Here is a 19483-nt window from a genome sequence, read left to right on the forward strand (position 1 = left end):
GCTTCTGAGATAGAAGCAGTATAACAGTCCGTCCACGAAGATAATCACTAAATCCTGAAGGCTTAATTGATTGTAAATTGCATTAATTACCTGCGAATATATCAAACTAACGCCACATACGCATTTTTGTATAATAGGGACGTATTTTGGGTGTTGTGTTCAAAGTTACGATGTGACATCGAATGTTTACTGTTTCACGGGAGGTCGAGTCACCGATACCCGGCCAAGACTCGTTTGTCGGATCTTATCTTCAGGCCACCTGAGATCCACGATCTTTTTAAACCGAATGCCTAATTCATTTGATGCATACATCCCTGTTCATTGGCTACGACCTTACGATAGGTCGTAAGCACACTTTAGGCCACACCAATCCGCCTCGGCAAGTGATTTCGATGGTCTAGCGGTTAGTGCTGGCCTAGGACAACATCGGTAGCGTGTTCGAGTCCCTCTTTAAAGATTTTCTTCTAATTTTAATCTGATCAAAATTCATGATTCATGAGCATGATTCATTGAGGTCACTCAGTTCACTGTCCCATTCGGTTTATTCGATGTGTAAATAAAGTTCATATAATTTGTCACAATTTACCGTCGCTTAAGCAAGACGCATGAGTCGTAATAATGATGTATGGCGGAAATCCCATGCACTGTGATTTATCACAGGTTTATTTCCCGTTTTGATAATTATCCTTTGCTCGGAAATAAAACCTGAAAACCGAGTGTGATGCGAAAGTAAGTTACGCCACATGTGGAGGGCGCGTGCGCGACAGACATTTTGTGTTTTGAGGTGAAGGAATAAGGTCTGTCCAAGGTCACAGTCTTAGCAATTTGTTAATTGATAAAATAAATGCGATTTATCCAGACGTCTAGACGATATCGGGGTAAAATGCATAGCGATCTCTAAGGTTTAATTCTATGATTCGTGTCTATTGCGACTATGCGATCAAAAACAGACCCTTTACGTATCATATTATTTTTCTTCCCATCAAAATATTTCAAACATTGGCATTTCTTATAAACAGTTACCGGCATCTCGTTGATTAGACCTGGGATTGCATTTCATATTTTCCCCCGGTCTTAAACTTGTCGCTTAGCTCAGCTGGTATCAATTTGGTGCATAGGTCACACCATCAACTGCTAAAGTCCGTATTAAGATGATAGTATGTAAATGGGTTCAACGTTCGTCCTTTTTTGTTGAAAAACAAGTCAGGTTTTTATGAGAGTTTTTTCATTATCTGATATGGCGTCTTGTGGCTGGGGAGTAGTCTTCCCTATGCGTATGTCGATCTGTTGCCAAAAGCCAAATCACGAAAACGTTGCTTCGATACTAGATTTCTTTTGATGGCGAGAAAAACCGCCATCGCGAAATGAAATGGTATCGATCTTTATTTTGCCCTCTGGTTTCTCAAGTTTTCTTTGAAAATCGTCAAAATTTCGCTCACATATGTCTCAAAATTTATATTTGACATTGGTCATAAACTATAACAAAAAAATCGAGATGAGACTTTTGTGTCTGTATAAACGATTTGATTTACCATACTCGAGAGACATCTTAAAAAAGCTTAATGCAATTTCAAGGAGCCACAATCTTAATGTTTTAGCGATTGTTTGGACTGAAAGCCCGCAAAGCGATCGCCGCCATCTGTAGCGAAAGTGACAAATATTAATCAAACCTTTCTCAAACCTTGAACGTGAGTTCAATAAACTGATATTCTGAGCCTATTCGCTCGCATTTTCAAAGGAATCAAACAATCCTTTGATAACACGATAACTAGAGAGATTAAAATGCCCGTTGGGTTGGTGTGGTGTCTCTAACAACTACACTGCCGTATATCAATCATAACAGAAAATAATGGATATTAGAAATAATTCTATCATAAGCAACTATCATTTTACAAATAACAGGTCATAACCGTGTGATTTTAATAATCAAAGCTTAGAGATTTTGCAGAAAAAGGAAACTCACGACAAACCATCAATAATAATGCACTTTCTAGAAGTTTTAATGAAAGCTAAATTGATACGATGAACGAGTATTCATCTTCCTCGATATATCGGCATTTTGTGTTTCCTCGAGTTTTTGAGTAACATTCTGGTGCACTCGTTGAAAGAATATTTGGTGCAGAAATGGTTTCAGTTCAAGTAAAATTACGAGTGAACTTACGAGACGGCTCTGTCAGTACTCGACAGGGGCAAGTTATATTTAATGCATCATTGGCTTTTGTAAATCTACTCATGTCGGTTTTTTGGTATCATCTCGATGGGGGAATTCGACTGAATCGCTTATTTTTTTCGAAAATACCGATTCGGGTTAACAACAATGTCGCATTAGAGCATCGTCAACGTTTATGGTTGCTGCTATCGTCGACGTGGAGAGTCGCATTAGGAGATAAATCCCGGCGCGTGTCGATCAAACACAAAAGCAAGTCCTGATAAACTGCTGACACGCTGATAAAAGTCAATTAACTGCCTTAATGACGAAAATCATCAATTTTCCTGCAGCCATTAGCGACTCGTTTAATCAAATTTTAATGCAACTGAAGAGCGCGTATGCGGTGTGAGAATTAGGGCATTGTTAGGACATTGAGATTATTATGAAATATGACTTAATGTTTGTGTATTTACATTACACTCGTCAAACCAACTATAATTTTACATTTCAGCGTTTTATGAAGTAAAGCCCGTGCAGTTGAATCGTGCTCAACAAAGGTGATGCTGCAAGCGTGTAGGCATCATAACTATTCTAAAACACATTTCGACCGTGTCAAAGATGCTAAATAACCATTCAAAATATAAATTTCATCCCATCCGGTATGGCGTCACGAGTTACGGTTACATAAGCTATTGGCAACGAAAGCAGCGCAAAATGCGCTGAGTTTGCCGCGCACCTGAGTGAACTTAGCGCTGCAGTGAAAATGGTCAAACACAGATATCATCCTCCCTCGGATTCGAACCTGATGGCAACGAGACTCGTCATGATACGAAACCGTGCCACACTAACCCGTTTTATTTCAGCCCGGGTTTTCTAGTTATGGTTCATCCGTGATTTTGACGCCGCGCACCAGGCGTACATCAGAATGATGCTTCCCTGATTTCAGAGTTGATAAGATTTTTCGTTGTCGCATTCGTTATTCCTGACGTCGTTTTGGGTTTTATCAGTTAATTCTATTAAACGCGGCTCATAAGTGCCGGGTATCTGTTAGATCTGATATGAGTTAAAACCCGCACAGATCGGGATTCCGTCGTGGTACGATTCCTAAGTGATGAGATTGGCGCGCTAGGTGCGCATTGGAATAACACTACGGTTCATTACACACACGCATGCGGAAACACAAGCGCCGCAACCTCGCGTAGCCGTGAGGGGAATATAATCCACAAACCCAAATCAATAAGGTCCGGATAAGAGACTCACATATGGCTGATTTCCAGGATAAATTACCCGCGAGGTGTGAAAGCTGAAGATGCATGGATGGATAGCTTTTAATCCATAAATACTTATACTATATACACGACTTAGTGTATATCAAAATAATTGACCGGGGTTACGGGTTCAAGTATACATATATGTCGCCAATGGTGCTGACGGATTGGTAGATATGTATAAAGAGAATTCTCAGTCATTCGGAAGTTTAAATCATACAAGCAGAACAAGTTTTCATAAAGAAAGTTTGCGGAGTAAATGAAGTTTTATTTACGTCAATGATATCTATATTCTGGAGATTGTTGATTCGAGTATTTTGTATATGAGTGATTTGATTCATTTCTTTTTGAAGGGACAAAAGGAAGAAAAACGGAATGAAACGGAGTAATTTCTGTATTCGATGAGGCAGTAAAATGTTCTCTTCCTTTCAACCACGATCTCCTGTTAAATGATTACTCCAGGTTTCATTCATCCTCGCTTGCCAGAGTTCGATGGCCTCCGGTGGAAACTCACGCCGACACAAACCCTGGCCGCCCAAGATTTCTTTGGCGGACGGGTTGGTTAGATAGCCGCTTAGCGGTAACCTGCCCGCCCGAGAAATGTTGGGCAATGTATTAGATCAACGAAGGGTTAGCGGCCAGGGTTTGTTGGCGTGAGCTTTGTCGCGGGCAATCAAACCCTGGTAAGTGAGGATGGGTTTCATTAAGCTGTCTAGCAATTGGGTTAAGACATACAGATTAAGATGAGCATTATATATGTATTGTGTCTCATTTCTACTTGATTAGATTCTTCGCAAGGAAAGCTTCTATTAACAACCGAACGTAAATAACATTAACCATTAACGATAGTTTGCGGAAATTGAGAACTTTTAAGCCTTCCGATGTTAACGAGAAAAAAACATCTAAAAGCGATCGTCCGGATCCAGTACGATAACAGGAATATTGAATCGATGCGCGCGGATCAATGGCTATTAAACTGTGACATCGACATATACGAACGAGTTCTCAGCCACAAATCAACCTGAACAAAATCTAATCAATTGAATGCTGGATTTGGAATCATCTATCGATAATCAAATAGCGACATCGTCGTGATTTCTCGCGTTAACTTGTCAAAATTTCCCCGAGATTTCTGAAACCTCGCGTGATTTTTAGGAAATAATCAATTCTTAATGAGTTGGAAAATTGAAACGCTAGAAATTCTAGTTTTCAAGTGCAATTCGAAATGGTTAGTATTCATTTAAATGAATGTGAAGTTTGATGAGGATCGATTTTGTACGTTGAAGTGGAATTATGAAATAGATTTCGCTTTGGAGTCAAAAAGTGCAAAACCTCTATTTTAAGACGTGTGTTTTGAGTCGAGCAACCATGTTTACCATTTGAACTACCATTATCGCAGATAGTCGACTATTTGCGAAATGTTAGTCGAAATTATGGTCCGACAACAATGGCGAACAACGTATCTGAGCACAGTCGCTGTAGTCCGAACCTATTTCCAAGATGGCCGACGCTGTGTAATACGTAGACTGCGTTCGATTATTACGTAGCTCCGACCACTAGTCGACTAATTACGAAATCCGTAGAAGTTTACCTTAGCTTCCGAGTATTTGAATCCGAAGCGAACAAGAGCCGGAACAAACCAAAACGACAACTTTTAATTAGTAGCGATCAATTTGGTAGATATAAAAATAGGCGAAAACGCATTCTGTAGGAGACAGGTGCAGGCGACTGTTTGAATCGGTGGTAAGATCCGTCAGGGCGCAATGAGTGAAGTTACAAATTACGAATTAATATTGTCTCAAAATGACAAAATGTCTGAAGACTTTCAGTTGCTGAATTGATAATGAGACTCCGAAAGAAGGTTTTTAACGCAGTCGGAGAATGCTATAGGTCTAGGTCTCCGGGGCGAATCGAGTTAAGGCGTATGTATCATAATGTGACCTCAAAACATTGGAAATTATATTCGATTATCGGCACAAAGTACAGCTATCGACACCATATGCTTCGTACCACTGGGCCATACGACACCATACGCACCGTACCGCTGGGCCATACGACACCATGCGCACCGTACCGCTGATGGGCCCTACGACAAAATGAAATCTGAATAATCAGATTGAGTGAATTCAATTATCTCATAATTTATCTTTACGCAAAAGATGTTTCTAATGTACTCGCGTGCTGGGTGAAGATATTTTACGACCGTAAAAATAATAACTTCAGGGCGATTCGACTATAAAACTAATCGTTCAGATTAAATACTCGTAGTTTATTACAACATTCATAAAATGTTCGCATTCGTCAATAAAGCGACGGCGACTGGCGCTGGACGGCAGTAAAACTACAGCGAATGGCCCCGATGTGGCTGTACGGGAACCGGTTGATGGTCGCCACGACGGAATCTATAGCGAACAGTTAAAGCTTCGTTAGACATAACGTGTTTACGTGACATTATTAGCGAATAGCGAGAATCGTCGCAGTCGATCCGTCGAACGCAACGGACGCAGACCAGAAAAAAATTGGACCTTGGTCTTTTTGTTCATTCGCGTGAACTCAGTCGCAGTTATGGACGGGGTCCACTCACGTTTGAAGTCATTTGTATGACAAAATAAGTCGACAAATCCAAAATATAGAAAATGGGCCAACTCTGTGTTATGTTGTGTCTTGTAAGCCTAGGCTGGCATTATTTGTGAAGATGATGTTATCATAAACTCATATATAATATCAAAAATTCATAGTCTTTATGAATTTTTGATAGATTGATTAGCTTTGTCTTGTGTGTGCCCTGATGACGCATGGGTGAAATATGTTCCCATGAAGATTCTTTGTATGGATATGCCCGCCTTGGCATTCGCGGTATAGAAATCAAGAAATAAAAGATGAGCGGGCTATTTTATTATCTAGAGTGAAAGAAAAAGACATCATGGATAAATAAATCGTTTGCCTACAACATTATTTGATATGCCGAATCGAATCGTTATCAGCGAAAAAAGCCATCGGCTACAGATTTTATGGCGAAAATATAATGACAGATGAAAGTTATACTCGTAAAGGCCAATGATTTATATGTGACACCATTTCTGTTCGCCGTTTCGTCCATGAATTATGTATGATGACTACGGCGTGTTTTGTCTGTGCGTTATTTTTTCTACCGGTATCTTGAGAATTGGCGCTATAACCCATCATCAATCCGCCATCATTCACGGTGAACATGTTCTGACCGCGAGCTATAGTTGATCGTCTGACGTAGCGAGGCCGCGCCGTGCGGTCGTTTTCGATTTGTTAAAACATCGGAATTGTCAAATGAAAAACGCGTCAGTCATTCGTCTAACACGGTTGTAGCGGACGTGTCCTTATTTGTCAATTGATCTTTCAATCTTTGGAATAAGCTGTGATCAAATTCATCGTTAGATAGTATATGGAATATTCGAGCGACGTGTCATTGTCAGTATCTATCAACGATCTTTGCGTGGAATGCCGCAATCATTTAGGTTTAGTAGTAGAAAAAAAATCGAATGCGGAACGCCGTTCACGAGTAACTTCGGAGATTGTGCGTTTGCAATTCAAGATGAAGCAATACGTATAAAAGGAGAAAAAAAACAATTTTACGACCATTTCTGAACGGTGAAGATATAATACCACATCGAGTGAAAATTACTTTCCCTTGAACTTAGTGGAAGCAAATGCTCATCGATTGGGGACATTAAGAGTTGTTGGTGTTTTGATGAATGGCTGCGTTTATGGTTCCCCATCTTTCCGCTTTACATAACAATTAATCGTCTGGTCATTTATGAACCGTGCTGAGTAAACTGCTAAGCGTCTCTTTCGGCACCATTTTCTTCGTCTTCTCTAATTGTATTCCTCAGGTGGCGACACGTGAATTATGCCTCGACGCGCAATAGCCGCGTGCGCGTTTCAGCTATTCGTACAGATATTTTTCTTGTCAATGTGAAAATAAGCTGATAACTCGTGACGGGATAAGATTTAGGCTTGAACAACCCTGCGACCGCTGCATCGCTACAGCTGTTGTTGACGAATAGGCTTTTATTTTTCGTCGCATGAAATCTACACGGGGTTCCGGGTCTCGCTGCGCGTGTTGCACTTAGCAGTTCCTGGAGTTTGTTGCGCCCTTCGGATATATGATCCTTGTAAAACAATATAAAGGTGATCGTATCACAGCACATTACATAAAGCGAGATAGAGAGATAGAAAGAGAGAGAAAGCGCTAATACGAAATGAAACGACTCGGTGTGCGCCGCTTACTTCTCAAACAACTATAACAATACATTCCTTACTCATGCTACACATTTCACCGATATATATCTTAAGGATGATTTCCACTTGAAAAAGATAATTTCCCCTTAATAGGAAATCAAAAACAAGACTCAAGTCTTTCGCTTTTACGAAGAGGAAAGGGAAAAATTCAATACGTGCATTGAGTCCAAAATGACAGGTTCGTCTATTACGATGTAATGGAGTATAAGTGATAATGCACGCGTATCTCCTGTCATTAGATTTAAAGGATTTTACAGCTCAAGCAAGTTCCGCATCGCATTAATCCTTATTCATTGTAAGATCGACACTGATTTTATCTCGTGAGCTCAGCAGACGCAATAACGATCATTCGCAGCAGCTGTTAATTGATTTCAATAAATCATGAGAAGAGTTGCTTTATAGTAAACGTTTCAATTTACAACTGAGCGTTTCCAGTTCATTTCCCCATCGAATATTTTTTGTAACGAAAGGATTTACCCACTCTGATTAATCCCTAAAAAATCCCGTTCTATTTCATGACGCGAGATCGAGCGTGACGAAATAGAACTTAACAGTTTTTCAGGTATTACGCGTAACGAAGCTTCCCGTGTTAACGTGACACCAAGAATCAGAGAGCTGTGTCTGGTTTCAAAATCAGATTGAGGCATTGAGTCTAAACGTAAAGTAAAAAGAAATAGTTTCCGAAAGATCAAAATATTTGGATTTGTTTATGAACGTCAAGAAATTCCAAGCAATGATTGCTTAAACGGACAATTTGGTTACTGCAAAAAGCATAATCGAAAGAACATTTTCTGAGAGGCTTCAATGATCCGTGAAACACATCAGTCGAACATAAGCACATTCTACTTGTAAATGGTAATAACGAGATGATGAAAACTTGTTAATATGCTTTTAATATCAAATGGAAAACTCGTGTTTTATCATGAAAGCACAGTATTTTGCGACCGCAGACGTTCTTCACACGTCGATTTGAGGAGCATCTGGAATTCAACAGCAGATGTAATACTTTATTTCTAATGAATATCTAATCAGGTTACAAGCACACTTAGCGTGATTGCTATCGATTAATGATAGTTTTCGTTATTGCTTTTTTCTGAATACGTCTATAGAAACAGTTCGCAAGACGTGTCTATTGGCTTCGTTTAGTAAACAAACATATTCTTCCGTTAAACGAAGGCAATTTGTAGGAGGAAATAATTGTTTCTGATATTGATAAGAAAAATCCAAACGAACGTTCTAATTTCAACGTTGAACTACGTAAAACTATATAGACATCCCAAATCTTTGGTTGAATCTAGAGCACTGTGTCCCAGGTCAAGTTGACGCGTAATCAGATTTTGAAATGTTGAGCCTCTCGCGGCAAATCTAGTTATGCTTGAGAAAGCTGATGTGTTCTGAGGATGACGGAGATACGTCGTAATTGACCCAATTATTTTCTCGAAACTGTCACTTGTCATCCTGTATCCGACGCGTCAGCTTAATTAATGATTTAAAAACTAGATTTCCTACTTTACGATACACATCGGGAACCAGTTATTTTTCTGATTTCTGAAGAGCTGCGTGTTTCGCCACATTAATTAAAAGTTTCAGGCCGCGGTTATGGATTTTCGATGCACCGCGGATCTCAGCCGAAACGACGGTTTTCGGTATACTGACATTTGCAGAAAAACTCTCTTACTTCCGGCTACTTCGTGGAAACGCGTTCTATTTTTGCTGCGGGTTTCTAATTATTGCACAATCGTTGTCTAATAGAAGCTACGAGGAATCGTTCAACCAGGTGTTAAAACCACAGCGACGCAAAACTCATTCTACTCACTTCACTACAAGGCCATCCTCGGGGAACGATTTTAATTTGGTTTTTTTTTCACACGCAGTCTTTCAGTCTTTATCAAGCGGTGGCGTCGGTTCCGTTGAGAAAACGAATCTCATCGGTCGATTTTTTAATTCATTAATGCAAGCCTTCCGAGACTACAAAAATCAAAAGTAGGCCTATTTTTTACGCATACGCCGATGCAGATCTATACATTCGATTTATGCCAGCGTTCTTCAATTAAAACTTGATTAGATTCTGAGAGGAATTTCTGAGAAAGTCAATTTTACTTTCTAATCAAGCCCTGTCCTGGATGGTTTAATGGTGCGAAGTAAACGGGGTAAAAAGATTTATATCAGACGTTGATTTTTGTCGAAAACGCTCGAAATAATCGTTTGTATTTGGAAATCGGGTCCACAACATTGAGAAATCTCCTCGTAGAAGGGTGTTGCTGATCATAAATGGAAGACCATTTATGATCAGCAACACCCTTCTAGCATTTTCCTTAATACCAGGTCGACAACCTCTCATCATGACGACTCGAACGTTTCTCGTAAGGGTCATCTCACGAAAATCGACTTGAACCAGGGAAATCAGACCTGAATCTGCAGTAAATTATTGATGGCGGACATCCGATCCACGTCAGGAAGCAGCGCCAGAAGTACCACCATACTGGTGGTTGAATAATTAATCCTTACCGCTCGTGAAATTCAGTTGGAACTTTATCCAATCTGCGTTCGATTCGTGGGTTCGATTTGATGAGGTCATTAATTTACGCTGCCAGTCAAGATAGATCTGAAACTAAACTAATATAGCCGCAAAGCAGTGATAACAGGTTTTCGGCATAGCTACATCCTTCACGTTCGAACTGAAGGAGATAATAGAAAAAAACGTCAGAGAAACTGATATCGTTACTGGTACCACTACGTCGGCCTATTGTGATCCTGAAAATAAATTATGAAATTACGGGGTTCGAACTAATGGGATTCATAAGGCGTAGGATTAATAAGGTAAACTATATAGGGAAAGGAGTTCTCAAAACTCAAGGCGTTGAAAGCCCGATTTGAACAAATTTTCTGTGACAAATTCGTACATATATACATATAGACATATATACATAGGTAGAATAAATGAATAACGATTCTACGACTCCATATACGTTCTAAATCTCCACCACGATGAACTCGATATTACTTGAGAGCGATAGAAAAGCCACGATACGGCACGGCTATGAAAGATGGAACATCCCTGTATGAAGATTTATAGATTTCGCCTTATCTCTGTTGATACGGTCGATTTGTCGTAGAGGTTAATCTTAATGACTGCGGTCAATATTTGATATCGTACATGTATATCATCGACTTATTAGATTATCGCGGTTCAGTTGTTATTCACTTATTAAGAATGCCGTTCCGACGACAATAAGCTTCTCGGACGAGAAAGTGATCCATGATCTGAACTGGGGAACATATTGCGTAGGGTGTTACCGTCGATTTGGGCTATTAATCGATTCATTCTCCGCGGGAACTGTCCGCAATAATCCTGAATCCTATCAATATCATCGAAATCGCTGAATCGGTGGAGATTAGTGCTATACGAGCCGTAGCTTTGGCTTAATCAGTCATTACGTAGAGCACTAGATGGTGCTAGATGTTCCATCACCGATCGGTACGAAATGGAAAACACACCTGATAATGGAAAAGATAAATCCACTTTGACCGTTAGCAAAGAATGCCACCGACGTAAGCGTTGCCTTAATCTATATTGTCATTTAGAGCCGGTATTGCGAGAGGCCCGAGGACACGGGATGGCAGATAACGGCTTTAGCATCGAGTAATTACAGAACAAAACTTGTTACCGCTCTTCGCAAATTTTACCTATTACCAACCAGCAGGAGATAAAATGTGCATTACCTCATCATGGAATAGACACACATAACGCAGACGCACTGAGTATTCAACTTGCGCCACTACCAATGCAAATGAACGGTTCCGATGAGGAATTAGCTAGAAACCACGTTGAAACTCAAACATATGCTACTTTCATCCGTAACACGTATCAATATGATATTGTAACGGGTTTTCGGTGTCAAAAAACCAAGTTGGTTTGCACTTTACGTACTAATAATCGTTAACCAAGATATATAATCGCAAGCTTATTTATCTAACCTGTGTGACAGTAATAAACTAGGAGAACAGACGGCGAGATGCAGAGAGCATCGTAACGGTAATCTATTGTCATTATTGTAACTGTCAGCTGGTGGTTGTTTAAAGCCATAAATCAGCTATCGCTAAGCGGCCGGAATTATATGTCTTCTATGACAATTAGCGGACAAACACAACGGTAAATATCTCCAATACAGGAAACCTATAATTTCTACTCGACGGTAAAGCGACTAAGCTCAAGGTTTTGCCCGAGATCTTTACTTTCGTTACTGCTTATACCTATTCTTATAAGCAAGTTTATTGGCAGTGATGATCCGTTTAGTCCATGGTTTCAGGACTCGGTGGCTGGATAGCAGCGTGAAAAAACTTATGCCTTAATAGTTTTCCAAGGGACTGAGATCAAATACTATTCAAACACTGGCTATATTCAAATATAATCTAAAACGATATCTTTAATCGAAATGAATTTATTCTGGTTAATGTCGGCCGGGTATTTTCGATGACTGCGTTCGTTAATGGTTATTCACTTAACAGATCGGGTGTTCGCCAAAGATATCTAATTAATTGCCTTCGATGATGACGGAATTGGGGCGGATGGACTTGAATTCAAAATTCAAGGACCGGATATAAAAATCAGGGACCAATCAAGAGGCGAGTTAAACCAGGTTATCTGTGCAATTAGCGCGGAAGCTGAAAAGTGCAATCGGTGCATCATCATCATCGGATTCAATTCGAACAGACGAATCGAAGAGGTCGTTAATTGTCAATCAATTAAATCACTTCCGACATGGGACAAGGTCGTACTGCGTTAAATCTGAATAGATTTGAATCCAAATTGAATTTGCATCACTGGCGCAATGTCTCGACTTAATCTCTTCTTAAACTAAATCTTTCGCTTGACCACGCTTTATTAATACCCCTAAAAACTATCGATTTTGATTATCGACGTATGGGCTATCATTACAAGAGCGAATCATCAGAAAATCATTAATTTGAATTACAATCTTATTTTCCGTTGACATTTAGATAAATGACTGGTTACGTGCTCGATGAAGAGTACGTTTGAACTGACTGTCAGTTGAAATTAATCACCTGTTTGATTTTTGACCAAACAAGAAGCCGATGCCTCTTTTCATTCTCCTGACGATTCTCTTTACCGATCTTCATCTGTCAGCGAATCTACACATGGCTTTCGCGTGACGGTAGAGGTTTATTCGTGACTCGCAGATCCGAGAGTATGAACGATCTGAAATTCTGCAGGTCTAGCTAGAGCGTATTTGGCGGTCGATGACTTTCTTCCGATCTTTTTCACTAGCTCTGCCAATGGCAAACACTTTTCATTCTTACACATGTGCTCTGTTTACCCCCCAAAAAACTGGAAAAATTACGAAAAGCTCACGAAGATTCATTTTTGTGAGTCACCGCTATATTGACGTTTTCGCAGTTAGCAGTGTCAAGAAAAAGATACTAGGTGCAAATATGAAGATATTCTGCGATGGATAAAGAATGCCTTAAACGTGTCTCACGAATGGCACTTAAAAAATCTTAAATGCAAGAAAGAGAGCAAAAATCCAAAAACGACTTTTAAAGATAATTCATGAGGCAAGATTTCCTGAGTATACTGAATCTAATGAGTTATTGTGTGTGTGTGGTTTAGAATACCAGGTACACTGGGAATTAGTGTTGATTCTTAGTATGTGCCTTTCTAAAAAGTTACCCTATTATCATTGGTGAGGTAGTCAGAATAGGATGCCTCTGAATTATATCATTCTATGATTTTTTCAGAACTGAATATTTTCATTTGCAGAAATGCGCCGATTACAAGACGTCTAACAAAACACTGTATCCTACTTTCACGCGGACGTTACCGACTGATAAACAGGTGACGAAATCCATATTAGCGCTGCTTAAATTCCTCAACTGGCGGAAATTTACGCTGGTTTACGGAAAATCCCGAAAACGTGAACCGATGGTGAACAGTCTGCGCGAGTACGCGCAATCAGAGACAAACAACGTCACTATCAACCAAGAATTCACGTTCAAAGAACCACATTTGAAACGTTTACAAAACCCCTTCCCAAGAATCGCCGATGTCAGTTCTTCCAATACCAGAAGTAAGTTTTTTATCTTTACATTTATGAACGCCAAAATTGGTTAGTGCAGCCGAAATGAAAAAAAAGGAAAATCGTATTCTATCATGGCGAACTTGTCAAATGAATGCTCATACGAAAAGTATCTTGTCACCATAGACAACGTTGATTTTGATGTCGGTTCATGAAACCACGCGAAACCGATATTAAAGTGCTTTTTCTCACACTTTGAACAGCTTGAATCTCGCTGATTCGACCCTAATAACATCATTTGCGACGGCGCCTTGTTCTCGAGATCAGAGCAGGCGGTCTTAATGTGACCATGTACCGCTGTGACAGCTAGAGGAGTGCCACGCTTTCTCTCTTGTCTTCTTGAACATGATATCCGCCGTCGTAAACATATTCTCATTTTTACATGTCACATTATATCCGCCTTGAATAGAGCGATCCAGTTGTTGAAACAGAAATTAAAGCACTGTTGAAAGTTTGCAACGCGTTACGTCTTGACGCATTTTTGTTAGACTGCCGAATATATCACGGCGTTGTTTAAGTTTTGTTTTCTCAAATTTTTCAGTTTATATCTTTCTCGGGGAACACAATGCAATGATAGACTTTATGGCAGCACTGGAGGAAAAGAAGCTGCTCAGTACGGGTCAATATGTGGTTATCCATGTCGACCAAAAACCGTACAACAACGACAGCGGTATCAGATACTTCGACTGTAAGCCTGCACCGAATCTACCGAAAAGATAAATCCCGGACATCACTTAACGTCTCCTAAAATGTTCATATTCCGTTTTCAGACGAGTATAACTATGGTGAACTGACGAATGTCCACGCGTCGAGGTCTTTACTAGTTATCGTTCCTAGTCCTTCAATGAACGCCAATTATACAAAGTTCTTAAAGAAAGTGACGCTGTACAACGCCAAGTCACCGTTCTATTTCTCAAACCCGTTCGGTAATATCGCCAAGACGGCGGAGAAATTAGGCATTACCGAAGAGGAACTACTCGAAACTCTAGGTCCAAACAGTTTAAACACGCAAGAAGTACGTATAAAAGCATTCACGTCCATGGTATATGTCCATGTTATACCATCCTCCCCCGGCAAGGATTCGAACCTGATGGCATCGAGATTGCCACGGCACGAAACCCTGCCATAATCGACTGTGTGCGCAGATACATGCGCAGTTCAGATGATGTGATTTTTAGCCAATCAGATATCCCGTTTTATTTTAGCCCGGGGTTTCCCATTTATAGTTCTTCCTTGAAATTTGCCTCAACGATTATACAACGAGCAATCTGATTGGTGCCGCCAGTTTTCGTTCGGAAAGCTGTGCATGTAGCTGCGCACCCGGTCTACTGATGCAGGGGTTCGTGCCGTGGCTGAGTGTAGCGATGCCATCAGGTTCGAGTCCCTGCAGAGGGAGGATGATGTTACACGTCCAGTTTATACGTATCAACTAGTTTACGTCCGTATATACGACCCAATGTCTAGATAACAGATAATCCATTACGTAAACACGTAACAGGCTTCACAAAACTCATCTAACAATTCTAGCCATTCGTGATTGTTTGGATTCATTTATGATAATGATAAACATGGGCTCTTTAGACAATATCTTGATTGCATTTTTTGGTAAAGTCTTCTTATTGCGGAGACATGAATTACGTTCATTTGAAGTAACCGTCCGTCTTGATGTGTTGATTTAGATGTAAATGCTCCGGATAAAAAAGCAATTGACCATCCACAAATTACGCGACGTTATCGAAAGATCGGAGAAGTATTAGGCATTATCGGAGTGTTTTTCTCCGTTTCAGATACCAGTATACGCTGCGTTTCTGTACGATGCTGTCATACTTTACGCCCACGCGTTAAATGAGATTCTAAGAAAAAATATGAGTCCAACGAACGGAACTGAGATCTCTCGTCTTATACGTTCTCGTGTTTACAGGAGTAAGTGAAATAACTTCCAAAACGACGTGAACCATGTTTTTTACGCCTTCATAATCATTCTCATATTGCTATTTTGTAGGTATATTGGGGTATGATATATCAATAGATCAAAGCGGCGATGCAGAAGGTAATTACACTGTTCTGAAACGGGAACTGGACAGTCGAGATGGTTACCAGATGGTGCCCGTCGGTCGATTCCGTCGAACTATATCTAACGACGATCAGGTATCTGCAGTAAATTAGTCTTTGTTCAGATTTTGTATTTTCCTGTACGGAAGCGCCCGGGAGAAATAGTTATTCGTAAAAGCAGAAAAGTAAAGTTTCGGGTAACATTTTCGATTATTAATTGCAGGAGTTCAAATTGTTTTCCAAAAGTCAAGATTTCTTCGCCAATGTACTCGATGAACCGAGTTGCGGATATCACGGCGAAAAATGCATCGGCCCTCGTAAGGACTTATTTCGCAATAGTTATGAAGAGAAAAATATATTTTCCAACTTTTCTAGTGAAAAAATACGAACGATGAAACCGATATGTAGTTTTACTATTTTTGCCTTTAATTTCAGCTATCGTGGAAATCGTATGCGGCGTCCTGGGAGGAATCATATTTACTTCAGGTCTAATCGTGCTCATCATTTACAGGTAAGCATCAATTCTGACGGACGCTTTTAGGAGGAAACCACCCTCTAAAACCGGAAATACGCCAATTATTTCTTAGCGACTGAATTTCTCCCGTATGACAGTTCGAACTCGTCAATTCGTCGCTGTGTCGTGGTACTTCTTATGGTACTGTGTAAATTGAGTACCATTAATGAAGCAATAACTGACGCCAAATAGAAACTAGCATCACACATTTCATTATCGACAAATGGCTCTTTACGACATGTCCGCATTTAATGTTTATTCACGTTAAAACACGCTGATAAACGACAATCATACTAATTGCCGGTAAAGTACCGCAAAATAGATGGCATTGCGTCTTAAGTTGCACAATTACAGCTTTGAAGTTCGCCACTCATCGGAATGTTATGACAGGCGAGTGACCCGCGAGAGCCTGTTATTTGATGATAGTTCAACGCCAGATCGCTTTCCCGATGAGGATGTGAATTTTTTTTAGTTCCGTTTTTACTCTCGGCATCGTGCTCGTTGCGAAATCATCGAGATTTTCCGAGGTTTTTTTCTGAAGATACATGTTGCAATAAATGTGACACGAAGACGAGATGTGGAATTTCTAACGCGAATATCGGGTAATTTCTGTCGCAGGAACTGGAGAAATGAACAGGAAATAGCTGGTCTGCTGTGGAAGATTAACGTCTCTGATCTACAACCGCTTGAGAACACTTCTCGCGCATTCAGAGGAAGTAGGGTACGTACAAACCCTATACATATAGCGACACTCGACGAAATGCAAACCCACTTCATCCATACATCATCTCTAGAAAGAAATAAACCATTATTGAAATAGAATAGAACTAAATTCCGGATAACATCATAACGAACTCTTTCTAATTTATTCGTGACTCATCATCGTTGGGCGGGACATGTATAAGTTATATAGACCTTCTTGAATTTATAACCGGCAAAGCACGTCTTTTATCGTGGAAAATATACACAAATTTATGTTGTCTGCTTCTAAAACCAGCTCATCCCAGACTATGGTCACGACGTATGGAAGATAATCATTTTTTTCACATTTGAATTATGATAAATGTTGAACGAAAGATTAATGTTGGATTGTAAATGATATTTCCTATCCTTTTATCATACAAGGCACTCCGTTTGAGGTTTATTGAATTTTCTCTGGAAAGTATGAAAAATCGGTTTTCCTTCCGCTTATGAATTAAATCCGTATAAACTGATGACTCACCGGATTCGATCGTATTGTCCTAACGTGATTTATGAGAGCGATTGTTTGTATAATGTATTTTCACATTTTTAGTGTACACTGGTGACACAGGGGTCGCTACCGTCCAACTTCTCGCTGGAACACACATTCACGAAGACGGCGACGTACAGAGGAACGATTGTCGCTCTGAAAAAAATAGAAAGACGTAACTACGACTTAAGCCGAGCTCAGAAGAAAGAAATGAAAATGGTATACTCGACAAGCACTGTGTTCTTTCAGTTGTCTGGGCGCCCAATTTTCATTTGAATCTTTATTACATTTTACAGTCTGGCAAAAAAACAGTAAAAATGACGATGATCATCTCAGAAATTAACTATTTCACTTACAGATTTTTTTTAACGAATATTGGGTGCTTGAAATATTTTCATATTCCGTGTTCAGGGGATCTTTTCATAGAAAACTTGAAGCTTCCTTAAAATTCCATTAGTGTCAAAATAATAATAATAATTATTTATTTTCGTAAACCAGTTACGAGGTATCCAGTGCAAGCCAACAGGCTGTACATAAAATTAAGGCGCTGGAACCTTGTGCAGAGTGCAGGGGAATGTGCAGTGATACTTATAAATAATGCTATTAATAATCTTAATGCTAACAATAATAATTATGCTAATCAATAATAATAATAATAATAATAATAATGATAATAATAATAATAATAATGCTAACAATAATAATACATGTAATGCTAATCAATAATAATAATAATAATAATAATAATAATAATAATAATAATAATACTAATAATAATAATACAAATTCTAATAATAATAATACTAATACTAATAATAATAATAACAATTCTAATAATGATGACAACAATAACTTATACAAATACAAATACAATGATAATCATAATTACGGCAATATACCATAACCATTAATATTTCAGTAATTTAGGTAAAGATACTCATAATGATAATAATAAAAGTGATAATAATAATAATAATGATAATAATAATAATAATAATAGTAATAATAATAATAATAATGATTGATTAATAATGATAATAATAATAATAATGATAATAATGATTGATTACAAATATGGAGGAAGCAAATGCCACAGATAATAATGATTACAAAGATAGATAGTCTAGTATAGCAGTCTAGTCAAGTTTAGTTAAGACTAAACACATACCAAGTTTTTCCTCAACGGGAGATGAATAATTACGCGTATTTCAGTAATATTTGTTTTTTAAATTGGAATGATAGTGAATTTATGCTGGTGGATGAACGGATAACATTCGGACTTAACTTAATGGAACTTTAGGTCATTCTTTTACCGAATCAATCACGAAACTTATTCTTAATCCACCCTCAACTGATTTCAACACGTCGGAGCTGTTATCGATATAATGGCAATATTGGGCAGATGAATTAGAAACTTTTAAGCGAGACTGATACTAAAAGCTTTAGGCTGTTCGAAAATAATCGCCCGATACATATACAGAATTATTGATCCTAGCATCAGTTTGGATGACGATTTAAAACATGGCGAGATTTTCAAACATATATCAGGGACGTATCTGATATACACAAAACTGCTCTAAGAGAATCGGTAATGTGAAATCGATAGGAATTATTGTGTGAAATGCGACACTTCAATCTTCGATATAAGACAAATACCGATGAAACCAACCGGGAATAAACGGTGACGATGACATCGAGAAGACACTTCTTGCAAATAGTTGAAGTGGCGATTTTGGTGATGTAAAAAAATCTCGAAGACACTCTAGTGCAATATTCTCCGCTCATAAGATGTACGTTGACAGAACGATACTTTTTTCAATTCTCCTTTAACCGTATAATAACGTTTCCGACTTGTATTAATGTTAAGCCGGCAATTTTCTGATGTGAATTTTAAAA

The 19483-nt window shown here is 39.0% G+C and overlaps 1 protein-coding gene across 1 annotated transcript in view; it reads left to right on the top strand.

Annotated features, from left to right (window-relative positions):
- Nucleotides 1-19483, top strand: part of LOC141903200 (guanylate cyclase 32E-like) — a 47876-nt gene that overhangs the window by 19043 nt on the left and 9350 nt on the right. Inside the window, exons 3-11 of the mRNA XM_074791246.1 lie at nucleotides 13475-13781; nucleotides 14332-14478; nucleotides 14561-14805; nucleotides 15578-15713; nucleotides 15793-15938; nucleotides 16066-16159; nucleotides 16278-16353; nucleotides 16975-17077; nucleotides 17651-17806. Of these exons, the coding sequence (XP_074647347.1) occupies nucleotides 13475-13781; nucleotides 14332-14478; nucleotides 14561-14805; nucleotides 15578-15713; nucleotides 15793-15938; nucleotides 16066-16159; nucleotides 16278-16353; nucleotides 16975-17077; nucleotides 17651-17806 (1410 nt within the window). The remainder of the gene's footprint in view (nucleotides 1-13474; nucleotides 13782-14331; nucleotides 14479-14560; nucleotides 14806-15577; nucleotides 15714-15792; nucleotides 15939-16065; nucleotides 16160-16277; nucleotides 16354-16974; nucleotides 17078-17650; nucleotides 17807-19483) is intronic.

Source organism: Tubulanus polymorphus, chromosome 4 (genome assembly GCF_964204645.1).
Source record: "Tubulanus polymorphus chromosome 4, tnTubPoly1.2, whole genome shotgun sequence".
NCBI lineage: Eukaryota > Metazoa > Nemertea > Palaeonemertea > Tubulaniformes > Tubulanidae > Tubulanus > Tubulanus polymorphus.